Source organism: Mirounga angustirostris, unplaced genomic scaffold (genome assembly GCF_029215605.1).
Source record: "Mirounga angustirostris isolate CCGP_5_RB_7025 unplaced genomic scaffold, mMirAng1.0.hap1 SCAF_7, whole genome shotgun sequence".
In the NCBI taxonomy this organism is placed as follows: domain Eukaryota; kingdom Metazoa; phylum Chordata; class Mammalia; order Carnivora; family Phocidae; genus Mirounga; species Mirounga angustirostris.
This window is the reverse complement of record NW_026991715.1, coordinates 89757516-89773576: the sequence shown is the minus strand read 5'-3', so window position 1 is coordinate 89773576 and position 16061 is coordinate 89757516. Positions and strand designations below refer to the sequence as shown.

General features: G+C 57.7%; 1 protein-coding gene across 2 annotated transcripts; it reads left to right on the top strand.

Annotated features, from left to right (window-relative positions):
* Positions 1–1511: 1511 nt before the first annotated feature.
* Positions 1512–11202, top strand: FGFR4 (fibroblast growth factor receptor 4). Of its 2 annotated transcripts, none has more exons than XM_045900510.3 (17): positions 1512–3314; positions 3909–4172; positions 4264–4344; positions 4468–4634; positions 5176–5299; positions 5842–6032; positions 6152–6290; positions 6621–6660; positions 6921–7016; positions 7154–7275; positions 8683–8793; positions 8879–9069; positions 9472–9594; positions 9686–9756; positions 9966–10103; positions 10313–10418; positions 10517–11202. In XM_045900510.3, the coding sequence occupies exons 1-17, from the start codon at positions 3137–3139 to the stop codon at positions 10661–10663; spliced, it is 2289 nt and encodes a 762-aa protein (XP_045756466.1). In that variant the 5' UTR covers positions 1512–3136; the 3' UTR covers positions 10664–11202. The 2 variants fall into 2 exon arrangements, with proteins under 2 accessions (XP_045756466.1, XP_045756449.1); XM_045900493.3 differs by having other exon boundaries at positions 6621–6811; positions 6921–7066.
* Positions 11203–16061: the final 4859 nt, after the last annotated feature.

Here is a 16061-nt window from a genome sequence, read left to right as displayed (position 1 = left end):
AAAAGATTTTATTTTTAAGTAATCTCTACACCCAACGTGGGGTTCAAACTCACAAGCCCAAAATCAAGAGTGGCATGCTCCAACAACTGAGCCAGCCAGGCGCCCCCAGATTTGTATTTCAAATATATCACTCTAAAGGTTGGGCAGAGAATGGATGGGAGTGGTTGGAGGCAGAAGGGATCTCCTAGCCATTGTGTGGTGACAGAAGACAGAGTAGCCAGGTTGGGCCAAGGTCTGTGGAGGCTGGCCGGTCAGGACTGTTGGGTGTTGCTCCCTAAAAGGGGTGAAGGGCACAGGATAACGCAAATAACTAAAACTTGGAAGCCTGGTTTGGGTGCGGCAAAAGAGGCGGAGTCTGATGGGGTGTGTAGCAGGCCGGGGAGGGGCCCCGGGATTGGGCTGACCCAGTGGGACACTCGGCTCTGTTGGGTCTGGGGACTAGTCTCCAGGTGGGCGGGACGCTGTGCTGCTCGCTGCGTCGTGGTTTTCTTGATAGATCTGGTCCAGGAGGGGCCGGGCCGGAGGTGGGCGGGGCGCTGGGTTGTCCCCCGCCAAGCCGCTGTCAGGATAGAGCTGGTCCAGGAGGGGCGGGGCCCGAGGTGGGCGTGGCGCTGGGCCTCCCGCGGCCACCCCGCTGTCGCGGGTGCATTCCTGGCTCTCTGGCCCGGGGCGGAGGAGCGCCCCGGCTGAGTCTGCGGTCCCCGCTGGGCGCGGGTGTCGGGACCGGCCGGAGCTGGGAGCAGGGCCGCGGAGGACCCAGGTGAGCCGGGACCCTGTGCCTGGAGCGGGACCACAGAGGCTCGAGGTGAGCCGGGACCCCTTGCTGGCCCAGGCTGCGCTCCCCGCCGCCAGAGGGCGAGCGGCAGCGGGTATCAGGGAGCTGCCCCCTCCCAGTACTGGGGACCTGGGCGTCCTCTCGGAAGGGGGGTGGAGGAGACGGTAAATCAGTAACCCGCAGCGCACACAGGGCCTTTTGTCCCGCTCCGTCCAAAGAGCACCCTGGCGGTGGAGCTGGTTACTCATTGCCCACCCGGGCGGGGGCGGGCCGGCTGTCTCTGCAGCTCCCCCTCCGGACCTGCCGACTCGCACCTCCCCCCAGGGTGGCAGGGTAAGGGTGGAGGAAGAAGAGCGCGCTGGTCCCTCGGCTGCTGGACCGTCTGCGCGGCCCGAGTAGAGATGAGGAAGCTGAGGATCCGAGAGGTGCGGTCATTTGCCCAGGGTCCCCCAACGCTTGAGTGCGGGAGGTTGGAGGAGAACCCAGGACTGTCTGATGCCAGAGGCAGGCCCTTCAGCCCCTGAGCAAGGCGGTGGGTCGCTCTGTCTGCGGCCGCGTGTGATCCGAGGAAGGGTCCTGAGGTTACAAGGTCGGGGCAGCCTAGGAATGGGAATAAAATCCCCAGGCCTCCGCCCCTCTCCCAACTGGAGCTGTGGACCCAGAGGGCTGCTCTCCCTGCAGAGCAGAGCAGGGTGGGGGGATTCTATGGAGGAGGGCCATGGAAACTGGGGGTGGGTGCAGGGACAGTGGCATCTGAGTCGGGTGGAGAAGAGAAATGGGGACACAGAGGTATGTATGTGCAAGAGAGAAGACATGCCCAGTTTTGAAAGCCAATGGCTTTCCTGCTGAAGAGGTTGAAGGAGCTGACCGTGCAACTAAACATATTGACAAGGGCAGGGAGGGAGGCCTAGAATGCTGGATGAACTGTGGATTGGATCCTGCTGGACATGGGTAGCCATTAAGGGCTTGAAAGCTGGGGATATGGGGTGGTGACATGGCAGATACTTGTAATTTCTAAAGCCCTGCTGGGGAGTGGAGGCTGGAGAGCCAAGGGAGATGTTTGCAAAGACCCAAGCTAGAGATGACCATGGCCTGCCTTGGGTCCAAGCAAGGGAGGTGAGATGGACTGGAGAAGGATTGAGGAGGCAGATGGGACTGGAAGTAGAGGAGGGGTGAAGGCAGATGGGAAGAGATGATGCCCCACCTGTGGGGGCAACCCAGGGAACGAACAGTTGGATGGGGGAGGTGATGGTTTTGGTCAGGACAAGCTAAGTGCCCCCTGCCTCAGCCAGAGCTGAAAGGGGGCAGTGGCTGAAGAGAGAGGGTGCAGTGAGCTTCCTGGGCAAGATAGATTCGTAGACATCAGTGCCTCCTGACTTATGAAGCCCCAGGTAATAGCCAGTAGTCCCCTGGGACTACATTGGTCACCTCCTCCCCTGCCCCAGCTGAGGCTGTTTTGAGTGTTCCTTTGGGAGATGGAGACATCCTTATTGGCATATGGATAGGGTGGGTGTGTACATCATACCTGGCAGGAACCGCACCAGAATCAGAGGTAATTGGCCAAAGGCAGACCCAGGGTGAGAGTCACGGGGAGGGAGGGGAAGAACATGCCAACATTCTGTGTTCCCAACCCCTACATATATGGTCTCTTTTATCCTCAAAGCAGCCCTCGGAGGACAGCACCCCGAGAGGGACGGGGACTTGCAAGTGGGTAAGAGTCAGGATTAGAACTTGGCTTTGTTGGACATAGAGCCCGTTGCCTCAAACAGAGTTGTGAGGACACAAAAAGCAGATGTATTCCCAGCATGCCATTCTGGTTCAGAATGAGGAGGAACTTCTGCTCGCTATGGAATGGGCTGCTTTGTTAGGAGTGAGCGCTCTGCCGCTGAAGGTATTCAAAGCTGGCCATGAAAATGTCAGCGATGCTAGACGTGCGGGTCAGCTCAGATAACATCCAGATGCTCAAGTCTGGCCTTGTATTAGATTTCTTTTTTTTTTTTTTTTTTTTTTTTTGGTTCTTCAGCAATAAATTCATTTATTCAGCAAAAAATAAATTATGTGTGCTGAGAGCAAGCAGAAGATATGTCTCCGTTCTCTGCTTTCCTCCAAGGAAAGAATCCCCAAACTGCCCTTTCTGTGAACTTGTGCCAGGGTCTCAGCAGGACCGGAGGAGAGCAGGAAGCCCGGCCCTGCCCCCCCTGCACTGTGAAGAAGCTTTGGGCTCTGGCAACAGCAGAGCCTCTTCCAGTCTCTGCCGTGCTGCTGCGTGGGCGGGGGGGTGGGGGGTTTGGACAAGTCCTCTGACCTTCCGGTCTCAGTTTCTTCATCTGCAAAATAGGGGAATAGCACCACCAAAGGTGCATGCCTAGCAGGAGTTCTTCTCCCTCCTTTGCAGGAAGGCAGTCGGTGGTAAGCCCCGCCTGGGGCCTTGTGAGCAGCAGGAAGGATATGTGGCTGCTGTTGGCCCTGCTGGGGGTCCTGGTGGGGGTGCCTGGGGCTCCAGCTTTGTCCCTTGAAGCCTCTGAGGAAATGGAGCTAGGTATGGCCTTTAAGGTGGGAGCAGGTGGCAGGGGAGGGCAACCTGGAGGGGGCTCCTAGCTGAGCAAAGCTGGAAAGGACCTGGCCCAGTCCCTGAGGAGGTGACAGCAGGGCAGGACTCAAGCACTGAGACTCAGTGTCTGGCTCCCAGCAAGCATCCACCTATCTCTATGTCCACAAGAGAGGAATGGCCTTGCAGGGTGAAGGGTCCTGAGCTGGGCTGCAGAGCTGGTGGTGAGCTCCTGGCCGTGTGTGTGTGTGTGTGTTCTGTGCACCAGGTGTGTGGTTTGGGAGGCCTAGCAGCATGTGTGGTGTATGCAGCGTGAGTGTGCTGTGCCCTGGAGGTGGCACCGATAGCATGGGGGGGTGGCAATGGCATGCCCAGCCCGGCATGTATGCTCTGCACCGTGTGTGTGATGCACACAGAGGCGTGGCGACTGCCTCACACACAGCGTCTGTAGCATGTGATGATGTGTGTATGTTGAGGAGCAGCTGTCCAGCATGTGCCCGGCCTGTGCAGCATGTTCTCCGTACGCAGGGGGCTCCCTCGGCTGGGGCTGTGGGGGGCTCACTGACCTCTGCCCTTGGCCCACAGAGCCCTGCCTGGCCCCCAGCCCAGAGCAGCGAGAGCAGGAGCTGACCGTGGCCCTTGGGCAGCCTATGCGGCTGTGCTGTGGCCGGGCTGAGCGTGGTGGCCACTGGTACAAGGAGGGCAGTCGCCTACCACCTGCTGGCCGGGTACGAGGCTGGAGGGGCCGCTTGGAGATTGCCAGCTTCCTACCGGAGGATGCTGGCAGCTACCTCTGCCTGGCACGAGGCTCCATGCTTGTCCTGCGCAATGTTACCTTGGTTGTGGATGGTAAGGGGGCCTAGCAGCGGCTAAAGGGTGCCTGGGGAGAGGGACCCTCCCCATCCTAGACCTCAGACATCTCTCTTTATCCCTGACATAGACTCCTTGCCCTCCAGCAATGGTAATGAGGACCCTAAAGCCCACGGGGGCCCCTTGAATGGGCACATTTACCCCCACCAAGGTCAGTATGAGTCCTCAGGGACTCAGTTCCCTACCTCCCAGCTGGTCACTGAGAAGAAGAGACCTGTGTGGAAACAGGTGGTCATCCTGGGGGCACTGAGTTCTCCTTTCCCCTCCCCTTCAGCACCCTACTGGACACACCCTCAGCGCATGGAGAAGAAACTGCATGCAGTGCCTGCCGGGAACACTGTCAAGTTCCGCTGTCCAGCTGCAGGCAACCCCACGCCCACCATCCGCTGGCTCAAGGATGGACAGGACTTCCATGGGGAGCATCGCATTGGAGGCATTCGGGTGAGTCTCTAGGTTCTAAGACCATCCGCTCCTCCATTTTCACTCCCCCATCGGTCTGCTCAGACCTCGAAGTCATTCCTTCTCTAATGAGGAAGGCAGCCACGGGCCTTAGAAGGAGCACTAGACGGCAGACTGGGACAGCTCTGATTCGGGTCCCCACTCTGCCACTCTCCCGCCAGTGACTTAATCTCTCAGCCTTAGCTTTCCTTGTAAAGTGGGAAGGCTCACTGACTGGCAGGTAGGGAGTTTGAGCAGCTAATTCTCATGGGAAGACCCTGCAGGGTCAGCTCCAGGTTGCAGTGAGGAAGCTGAGACTCCGAGAGGGCAAAAATTGGCTCACGGTGGTACAGCCAGGAAGAGGCCATGCTAAAACTCAAAGGCTCAAACCAAGGGTTCAGACACTCCTTGGCCTTCGCCTGGCCTCCCCAGGGCCTGGAGAGCTTGAGAAGACCCCTGTGGGCGGGATCTAGCCTCTTCATGCCCTGGACCCCTGGGAGGGCACAGGTGGATGGCCACTCACAGATGCTTCCCCTGCCCCCAGCTGCGCCACCAGCACTGGAGCCTGGTGATGGAAAGTGTGGTGCCCTCGGACCGTGGCACATACACTTGCCTCGTGGAGAACTCTATGGGCAGCATCCGCTATAGCTATCTGCTGGATGTGCTGGGTGAGCGCACGGGCAGGCAAGGCGGTCTGGGGGTGGGAGCCCTGACACTGCCCCCAGGTAGCGCCCAGTCTGGCAGGCAAGACGGACTCAGTCTTGGATGGCTCAAGCTGCCCTAGGTGTCCCCTCGGGGGGGAGGGAAGCACGGGGGGTAATGTTGGCCTGGAGGAACAGGGGTCAGCTGAGAGAAAAAGTGGGAGAGACATCCAGGCAGAGGGCCCAGGCTGAATCAAGGTCCTAGGTGTAACGAATACAATGCATTTGTGAAGAGGTGTACGCCTGGGTTGTGGCATTTAAGCGGGGAGCCATGCGTGTGGAGGGTTTTGAATGCTAGACTATGAAGCTGCCCTTGACTCCAAAGGCAATGGGGAGCTATGGAAGGTTTCAGCAGGGTAAGCAGGGGCGGACGAGGTCTGAGTTGCATATCAGGAAGTTCCCTCCCTTGAGCTGAGGCGGGGGGGGGGGGGTGGTTTGCTGGAGGCGGGTGACCAGGGTGCTTCTGTGGGTGCCACTGGTCAGGGTTGACCGCCTGGCCCGGCCCCCAGAGCGGTCCCCGCACCGGCCCATCCTGCAGGCGGGGCTCCCGGCCAACACCACAGCTGTGGCCGGCAGCGACGTCGAGCTGCTGTGCAAGGTATACAGCGACGCCCAGCCCCACATCCAGTGGCTGAAGCACATCGTCATCAACGGCAGCAGTTTTGGGGCCGACGGCTTCCCCTACGTGCAAGTCCTGAAGGTCCAGCCCCCGCCAGCCCCTGAACCCTACTGTCCTCCCATGGGGCGTGGAGGTGGGGGGTGGTCCCCTGCTTCCTTCCTGGCCCTGTTGTGACACCTGAGTATGTCCCCCATCCCCAGACAGCAGACATCAATAGCTCAGAGGTGGAGGTCCTATACCTTCGGAACGTGTCAGCTGAGGATGCGGGCGAGTACACCTGCCTGGCGGGCAATTCCATTGGCCTCTCCTACCAGTCAGCCTGGCTCACGGTGCTGCCAGGTGAGCACTCAAGGGGGCCAGGAGAGGCTGCAGGAATCCCTCTCTGACCCGGCAGCGGGCTATGTCCCTTGGCCTGTGGGGCTTGGGACGCGGCATGCGGATTTGTGTGCCTGATTCCTCGCGTAGTAGTGCTTCTGTGCATGTCCACATGCGACTGCCATGTGACCCTCTGGGTTAGGGGTGTGCAGGGCGGGATATAACTGCAGCTTTCTTGGTGAGTGTCCCGGTGTGTGTTGGGAGCTGTGAGGCCTGAGTTAGAGGATCTAGGGCTGGCCGTCTAACCACTGACCGGTCCATTTTCTGTCCGTATATGTGTCTGTCTGTGGGCAGAGGAGGACCTCACATGGACAGCAGCGGCGCCGGACGCCAGGTACACGGACATCATTCTGTACGTGTCAGGCTCTCTGGCGTTGGTTGTCCTGCTGCTGGCCGGGCTGCATCGAGGGCAGGTACTCATCAGCCGGCACCCCAGGCAGCCTGCCACCGTGCAGAAGTTGTCCCGCTTCCCTCTGGCCCGACAGGTACCACGCTGTTCCCCACCCTGTACCGTGTCCCCCTAGTGAAGCTCTTGGCCTGCCTTCCCCAGCCCAGCTCAGCTCTAGCAGGCTGACCGAGTCACCCACCTTACAGTTCTCCCTGGAGTCGGGTTCTTCGGCCAAGTCAAGCTCCTCCTTGGTGCGGGGTGCCCGTCTCTCCTCCAGTGGCCCTCCCTTGCTCGCTGGCCTTGTGAGTCTAGACCTCCCTCTCGACCCACTGTGGGAGTTCCCCCGGGACAGGTATGCTGCATAGAGAGAGGATGGGCATGCAGGCTCCAGGTAGGAAGGACGTTCCCATGGCTGAGGCCTCGGCTTTCTCATTTCCAGGCTGGTGCTCGGGAAGCCGCTGGGTGAGGGCTGCTTTGGGCAGGTGGTGCGGGCAGAGGCCTTCGGCATGGACCCCGCCCGGCCTGACCAAGCCAGCACCGTGGCTGTCAAGATGCTCAAGGGTGAGTGGTGTCCCCGCAGGACGTGCTGTGCCCTTGGGACTAACAGAAGAGGCTCATGGTGCTACCAATTGGACACTGGTGGCCAGAAAGGCTGCAGGATCCCACCCTTGGGCCTAGGGCCCAACTCTGCTACCAACCCTCTCAAGCCATTTCAGAGCCGATCTGCTCACCTGTCACCTGGGAGTAAATAATAGTCCCTACCTCCTGGCCTGAGGTTCGTGAAAAGTGCCTGATACATAAAATCTTAACCAGTGGAATGATGATGACTATAAGGATTTGGGGTGACTGGGGCCAGACACCCCCACCTCAGCCCTAGCCCCATGTCAGACTTGGCCTTGAATAACCTTGTCAGCCTCACAGGCTTCCACCTCATTCCTTCTGAGTACCCCCAAGTCACACCTTCAGCCCCCCCACCCTGGGCCCTTCCCAGATCTGTCCCCCTGTGTCCACCACTCTAGGAGAACAGTCTAAGCACCAGCCCCAAAGTGCATAGGACAGGGCGCCTGGGTGGCTCAGTTGGTTAAGCGACTGCCTTTGGCTCAGGTCACGATCCTGGAGTCCCAGGATCGAGCCCCGCATCGGGCTCCCTGCTCAGTGGGGAGTCTGCTTCTCCCTCTCCCGCTCCCCCCCCTTGTGTGCTCTCTCTCTCTCTCTCATTCTCTCTCTCAAATAAATAAATAAAATCTAAAAAAAAAAAGTGCATAGGACATACCTGGGACCTACCATCGGAGCCTCTCACTGCTGTCCCCCACCCCCTCTACAAGAGCAGCCCAAACCACTGTTCTGCTCCCCCGTCCCCTCCCCTCTGCACAGCTGGGGCCACCTGGTACTTTCTGGGAGGCAGGGATTGAGAAATGTGCATTGTGAGGTCTGGCAGGGAGGGTATGTCATTGGCCCAGAGCCACAGGTCAGCCCCTGGTCCTCAGCCTTCTCAAGAGAATCTGGAGCAGCTTCTTCCCAGCCTTCCCTAGCTGTACCCCACTGGCGGCTCCCTGAATTCTCAGGCCAGAGGCACACCAGGCCCCAGTCCGACCTCAGGGCGCCAGCCTGCTTCCCGGCCCCAGGAGCTCTCACCCCATTCGGGAACTAATGCCAAACCTCCAGATAGAGCTTCTTCCTGTTCAGAGTTCTCCTGTTTCCTGGTCCCACTCACAGAGAGGCCCACCTCTTGTAGACCCTTGATCTTGTTGCTTCCTTGCAGCTGTTGTGAGAGGTAGGGCATGATCCATTGTCCCCTTTGATACAAGAGGATCCTGAGGTTCAGAGAAGTTAGAAGACTTTCTTAAAGACCGCACAGCCTAGCGGGGATTCAGGTCCAGACCTTTCTGACTCCAGGTCCAGCACTCCATGTCCTGTCCCCGACCCTGCAGCTCCCCCATGTATATACACTGGCTGTCGTCCCTGCAGACAATGCCTCCGACAAGGACTTGGCAGACCTGGTCTCTGAGATGGAGGTGATGAAGCTGATTGGCCGACATAAGAACATTATCAATCTGCTGGGTGTCTGTACTCAGGAAGGTGGGTTGGAATGGGGCTGAGGGCAGGGACGGTGGGGTGTGGAGCCTCAGCCTCAGCAGCGTCCCTGTCCCCTTCACCTCTACAGGGCCCCTGTACGTGATCGTGGAATGTGCCGCCAAGGGAAACCTGCGGGAGTTCCTACGGGCCCGGCGGCCCCCAGGCCCCGACCTCAGCCCTGACGGGCCGAGGAGCAGTGAGGGGCCGCTTTCCTTCCCTGCCCTGGTTTCCTGCGCCTACCAGGTGGCCCGGGGCATGCAGTATCTAGAGTCGAGGAAGGTATGGGCAGTGGGCAGCACTCTGGACCATCCTCACTGCTCCGTCTGTACACTTTCCTGCCCCCAGCATTGAATGTCCTCATCTTGTCCCTCTCTCCCCTTTTCCATTGCCCTGTCTCAATGTCCCCAAGCCCTTCTGTACCCCCCATCCGTACACAGTTGACGCTGCATGTCCCCATTCCTTCCTCTCGCAGGTCCTAACTCATGCGGCAAGGGAAGAGGCCGTGTGGGAGGGAGGGTGTGGGCGCTGAAGTTAGCTTCTTAGTCTTCCGTCTCTGAATCTTGACCTCTTCATCTGTGAAACGAGTGGATGATGCCTCCCCCCAGGGTTACTGTGAAGTACAGTGTGCCCAGCATCCAGCCACGTGTCCTGATAAACCTAAATCCCCTGCCCCACCCCCAGTGCATCCACCGGGACCTGGCTGCCCGGAACGTACTGGTGACAGAGGACAATGTGATGAAGATTGCCGACTTTGGGCTGGCCCGTGGTGTCCACCACATTGACTACTACAAGAAAACCAGCAATGTGAGGGAGGCGGGGCAGAGTTGGAAAGGGGGGCTGGGGGGTACCAGGACCTGTGGGACTCTGCGCCAATGACCCTACCTTTCCCATTCAGGGCCGCCTGCCTGTCAAGTGGATGGCACCTGAGGCCTTATTTGACCGAGTCTACACACACCAGAGTGACGTGTGAGTCCTGGAGGCTGGGGGTCTGGAATATCTGCCAGCGATCATTGCCCTACCCCACAAAAAGGGCAAAGCAATTGCCCAAGGTCGCACAACCCTAGGACCTGGGTGGGGCCAGACTCCGTGGTGGATCAGGCCTGCGAGGTCCCCCATCCCAGCCCCAGGAGTAGGGAGCAAAGCTGCGCCCTGCTGAGCACTGGTCCTGCCTCTAGGTGGTCGTTTGGGATCCTGCTGTGGGAGATCTTCACCCTCGGGGGCTCCCCGTACCCCGGCATTCCTGTGGAGGAGCTGTTCTCACTGCTGCGGGAGGGCCATCGGATGGACCGGCCCCCGAACTGTCCCCCAGAGCTGTGAGGCCTCACACCCCTCTCTCCCACTTTACAGTCCTTATCCTCTGCTTTGGCCTTGGCCTTAGGGCCCAGCCTCCTAATTCACTGTCGCCATCCCCTCCTCAGCCCCAAGGGGAGGTCCTAGCCTCGTGTCCGGGCCCTCCCGCTGAGTGGCCCTACCTGCCCCCCATGAAAGCCTGGCCCTGACACACGGCCTCCGCCCCTGCCAGGTACGGGCTGATGCGGGAGTGCTGGCACGCGGCGCCCTCTCAGAGGCCTACTTTCAAGCAGCTGGTGGAGGCACTGGACAAGGTCCTGCTGGCCGTCTCCGAGGAGGTACGGCTCCCCTCTTGTCCCGTGAGCCCTCTCTGCCCGCTCCCCTCGGGCCCTCATCCCAGCTGACCACCCAGACTGACCAGCGCTGTTCCCCATAGTACCTAGACCTCCGCCTGACCTTTGGACCTTACGCCCCTGCTGGTGGGGATGCCAGCAGCATCTGCTCCTCCATCGACTCTGTCTTCTGCCACGACCCCCTGCCCCTAGGGCCCCGCGCCTTCTCCTTCCCTGAGGCGCAGACATGAGCTGGGGCACAAGGTTGGGTAGCCAGGCGGGCCAGCGGCCTTCAGCCTCCCCGGCTTAGCTGCAACCTGGCAGCGCTTGACTTCTGCAACCTCAGGCCCCAACTTCAGGGTACTGTCCCAGACCTCTAGTTCTGCTTTGGGGAGGTCCATTCTTGTTCCTGAGGTCCCTAGATGAGGCTTCCTGCTCTGGCCTCGGATTCCCAGGCCAGGCTGCAGCCCCAGTCTTAAGGCCCTGTCCTTGCCTTTGCAGTCATGGCTCCAGTGTTCTGATGGCCTGAGTGTTAGGGTTCTGCCTGGCCTCCTGGGCCTTGGCACTCAGTCCTTGATCCAGGGGTTTGGCTGGACCTAGCTGTAGAACTGTCCTAAACCTCCTTGCTTCCTTGTACCAAGGGAGGTCTTGGGCCTCTGAACCCCATTTCCTCTGGTCTCCCCTTTGCCGCTTGTCCCAGCATCTTGGTGGAAAGAGCATCGGTCCCTGTGCTCCTAGCTGAGAAGCTGGAAGTCTGCCGAAAACACAGAAGCAAATGCCCTTTTATAAATTATTTTTTGAAATAAACCTCTGTGTTCCTGGTGTCTTCCCTACAGTGGATGGAGGGAAACAGGGTGGAGGGATCCCCAAGCTGGGAGTTTTGCCTGAGTGATCCATATGGAGGGCTCTGTGCCGGGCCTCGGGCTTACATCCATCTGCAGCTACCCCAGGGCGCCCCCAGGAACCTGTGTGCACCTCTGTCTTGGTCTGTCTTACCAGCACCATCTTGTGTACGTGATGGTCTGAATGAGCGCTAATGGCAGAGGAGTCCACACGGCACCCCTATCCGCTGGGTGGAACTCTTGTACCCTCTGCACATGCGTGTACATGTGCCTGCCCTGGGACTGTCCCCAAGGGAGCTGGCAGCACCCCTCCCCCATCTGCTCAGCATTAACCAAGCTGACCGTTAACACAGCGTGAAAGCCTGAAACCCAGCTTCGAGGCTGCTGCCCGCTCCCACGCTCTGCTGCTCAGACTGGGGGCTTGTGGGGGCTGTGCCCGCCCCGCCCCACCCTGGCCAGTCTCCCGGGCAGCAGCTGGTTGCCGCCCGGCTAGGCTGCAGCTGTCCCTGCCTGCCTGGTCCTCCGTTGGAGATGCCGCCATGGCCCCGTTCCCCGCAACACCCTCTGGGGGGAGCAGGGAGATCAGCTTCCCAGGGCTCTGAGCCTGGAACCTTCCCTGGGGGCCATCCAGGCAGTTACCGCTGCTCTCCAGCCCCTGAACCATAGGGTGGAGGTACCTGACCCAGCGCCTGGTGCTCCCTCCTGCCCTGTCCTTCCCTGGGACAGGACAGACCCTTTGTGAGGGCCACCTGGATTGCCCCATGGCCTCCCAGGGGGTGGCAGCTGAAAATACATATAGGGTCAGAAGGGCCTGGATCTAAGAATCTGAGGCTGGGCTGTCCTGGCAGACTGAGCAGCAGCTCATGGCCATGCTTCTCTTCTTGCTCTGGGTCTCTTCGCACCCCCACCTATGCACTCTCCTTCTGACTGAGCCCCCCTCCCAAACCTAGTCTCCCACTGGAGGTCACTGTGCCCAGCCCAGTCAATCACAGGACAGGCAGGTCCCTAAGAATCCATCTGGGGGAGGAAAGGGTTGGGAGGCTAGAGTAGTGTATAAAGATAGGGGGTGACGAATGAGAACTCCCGTTTTTCCACTTGCCCACTGTGAGCCCACAGCTGAGCTAGGCTCGGCCACCCACTACTGTGTCTCACCACAGCCTCACCAGAACAAAGATCAGTCTTCCCAATTTAATGACGGAGAAATGGGATGTGACAGGCCCAAAGTCACAAGGATGGGGGACTAAGGAAGGAGCTGAGTTGACCCCCCACCCAGTTCCCCCAAGTCCAGGTTCCTGGCAGGTCCTGTGCAAATTGGAGACCAGAGTCAGGTCACTCAGAGTGACAGGGGCAGATGGTGCCTGGTAGGTCTCAGGGGCCAGGAGGAGCTCAGCTACCCACCCTGTGCCCCCTCCCTGCCAGCATCCCTGGCAGGCACACGCTTGCCACATTCCTGACGTCCCAAGTCAGAATGAGACAGATGCTGCTAATTCCCTGTGCAAGCTTTCCTGCTCCATCCCTCCTCCCCCAAGCCTCTCTGAAGGGCATGGCAGCATCTGGAGCCTGGTCCCCTCAGTCTGCCAGAGTTCTGAGTGGCCTCCTAGCCAGTGATACTGGCCTTGGGAGCTTGCAGAAAAGCCCTGGGTCACCTCCGGACTCGGCCACTCACTGGCTGTGTGTGTATTAGTCAGGGCTCTGGTGGGAGCAACAGATAGATAGCGGCCCCAATCTGGAAAGTGCAAGTCAGGGAACAGGAGGATGCTGGGAGGGAATTGGCACCTGGGAGGGAAGGTCAGGTTGTCCACAATGTGTGTGTGGGGGGGGGGGGGGTCGGGGGAGATGCTATGACTGAAGCTACCCTCTCTGAGCCTGAAACACAGGAATGATGACATGTCTCAGAATATGGTTGGAAGTGCTCAGTCCACAATGGCTGTTGTTGCTCAGGGATTAGGAGGGAATGGCCTCCAGGGCCGGGTTGTCATGATCTCATTCCCTCCTCATGGCAGCCCTTCCTGGAAAGCACTTTTTTTTTTTTTTAAGATTTTATTTATTTATTTGTGAGAGAGAATGAGAGAGAGCACATGAGAGGGGGGAGGGTCAGAGGGAGAAGCAGACTCCCTGCCGAGCAGGGAGCCCGATGCGGGACTCGATCCAGGGACTCCAGGATCATGACCTGAGCCGAAGGCAGTCGCTTAACCAACTGAGCCACCCAGGAGCCCCTGGAAAGCACTTTTGTTCCTGTTGCCCAGATGAGGATACCGAGGCTCAGAAGAAAGAAGTGACTGGCCCAAGGTTACATGGGGGCAAGTGGGAGACTGGGTGCTCTGGACCAAGTGCTCTGTCCTAGTGCAGAACTCATTCCCACAGCCCCGACTGCCCAGTGTTCTGAGAACCAGGAAAGCTTCTGGGTTTGCATGAAGCAGGAGACATTGGCTGATAGAATGTCCATGTACCGGGGTGGATGAACATTCACAACGCCCAAGCACAGAACTCCAGCCCTATGGCCTTCAACCCTGCTACCTCACATGGGCTGCTTCCCCAGGGAACAGGCTTCTTGGGGGACACTCTTCCCCACTGTCACCTGGCCTAACCCTACTCACCCTGTAGATCTCACTCAAACCTCATTTCTCCAAGAGGCCTCCTCTTCCTGCTGAGCCCCCCTGTTCAGAGGCTAGAGAGGAGATGCTCTCAATAGTCTCTTTCCCCAAAACTGAACACCAGGAAGCAAACACTGCTTTGATAGTTTTTTAATCAGTAGTTCTGAAACTTGAACATATATCAGAATCACTGGAAAGCTTGGATTGCGAGGCTCCATCCCAGAAGTTTGTATTTAGTAGGTTTGAGGTGAAGCCTGGAAATTTGCATTTCTAACAAAGTTCTCAGGGGATGCAGATGCTGCTGGTCTGGAAACCATGGTTTTATTTATTACTATTTATTTAATTTTTTTTTTGTTTAAGATTTTATTTATTTATTTATTTATTTATTTATTTATTTATTTATTTGAGAGAGAGAGAGAGAGCGTGCATGTGACCAGGGAGAGGGGCACAGGGGAAAGGAGAGAGAGAGGGAGAATCTCAAGTAGACTCCACCTTGAGCGTGAGCAGGGAGCCTGATGCGGGCTCAATCCCAGGACCCTGGGATCACAACCTGAGCCGAAACCAAGAGCTGGACAACAAACTGACTGAGCCACCCAGGCGCTCCTATTTTACTTATTTATTTTTTTAAGTAGGCTCCACGCCCAGTGTGGAGCCCAACGCAGGGCTTGAACTCACAATCCTGAGATCAAGACCTGAGCTGAGATCAAGAGTGGACGCTTAATTGAGAGAGCCATCCAGGCGCCCCTTTTTTAAAAATTTTTTAAAAGATTTTTATTGGGGCACCTGGGTGTCTCAGTTGGTTGGGCGTCTGCCTTCAGCTCGAGTCGTGATCCTGGGGCCCTGGGATCGAGCCGCACGTTGGGTTCCCTGCTCAGTGGGGAGCCTGCTTCTTCCTCTTCCTCTACCTGCTGCTCCCCCTGCTTATGCTCTCTCTCTTTCTCTCTCACTCTCTATCAAATGGATAGAGTAAAATCTTTTTTTAAATTTTTTTTTAGATTTTTTTTTTAATTTTTATTTATTTGACAGAGAGAGAGACAGCTAGAGAGAGAACGCAAGCAGGGGGAGTGGGAGAGGGAGAAGCAGGCTTCCCGCGGAGAAGGGAGCCTGATGAGGGGCTCGATCCCAGGACCCTGGGATCGTGACCTGAGCCAAAGGCAGACGCCTAACATCTGAGCCACCCAGGCGTCCCTAGAGTAAAATCTTAAAAAAATAAAAATAAAGATTTTTATTTTTTTAAGTAATCTCTACATCCAACATGGGCTCGAATTCACAACTCCGAGATCAAGAGTCACATGTTCTACCAACTAAGCCAGCCAGATGCCCCTGGAAAACCCTGGTTTTAAAGAGGCATTCACAGTTTAAACACATTTTTTTTTAAGATTTTATTTATTTATTTGACAGAGAGAGACACAGCGAAAGAGGGAACACAAACAGGGGGAGTGGGAGACGGAGAAGCAGGCTTCCTGCTGAGCAGGGAGCCTGATGCGGGCTCAATCCCAGGACCCTGGGATCATGACCTGAGCCGAAGGCAGACGCTTAACAACTGAGCCACCCAGGTGCCCCCACAGTTTAAACAATTTAAACCAAAATTCCAATGGCACAAAAGATTTTCAATAAAAAACAACCCCTTGTACCCACTCTCTCTGCTCCCCAGGGGAAACTGCCCCCATTTTTCTAAGTCTTCTTGCATGCTCCCTCCCCTCTTTCTGCTTGTATAGCCCTTGATCTAATTTATCAGTTACTGTTCCTGCCCCCGAAATCCAGGGCCTCGCCTGGCAGAACTAAGGCACAGTATAGTGCTGAAGAAAATAAAGAGACCCATTCCCAGGTACAGACACACTCAGGTGTGCACCTAGGCTGGCCACTGCCCACCCCTTCCCACACTCCGGCTCCCTAACTGGGAGTCTCTCCTCCCACTCCTCCACCTGCTATAGGATTTAGCCTAATCCCAGAGTATGTGTTTGAGGCAGCTGCAGTTCTCTCTGAGGGGAGAGGGCTCTCCTCTGGAGGAAATCTCCTTGTATTCTCTTGCTATAGAAATCTGACCTTTGTCGGCACCTGGGCCCCACGGCTGGGGCCTGTCCCCAAGAAGTGGCTGAGGAGGGGGCGTGAAATTGCCAACAGCTGAACACACCCAGCCTTTCCCCACATCCTCTCCAACCCGGTGGCGGCTCACATTCCATAAGGCCAGCTCCTTCCGGGCCCCCCAGTGC

What these genes read in the sequence shown, in the direction of transcription:
- FGFR4 (XM_045900493.3), top strand. Translation starts at nt 3,137, where the DNA reads ATGCCTAGCAGGAGTTCTTCTCCCTCCTTTGCAGGAAGGCAGTCGGTG. An exon ending in GCTTCCCTCTGGCCCGACAG is followed by an intron (nt 6,812 to 6,920) that starts GTACCACGCTGT and finishes CCCACCTTACAG; the next exon opens with TTCTCCCTGGAGTCGGGTTC. An exon ending in AGTATCTAGAGTCGAGGAAG is followed by an intron (nt 9,070 to 9,471) that starts GTATGGGCAGTG and finishes CCCCACCCCCAG; the next exon opens with TGCATCCACCGGGACCTGGC.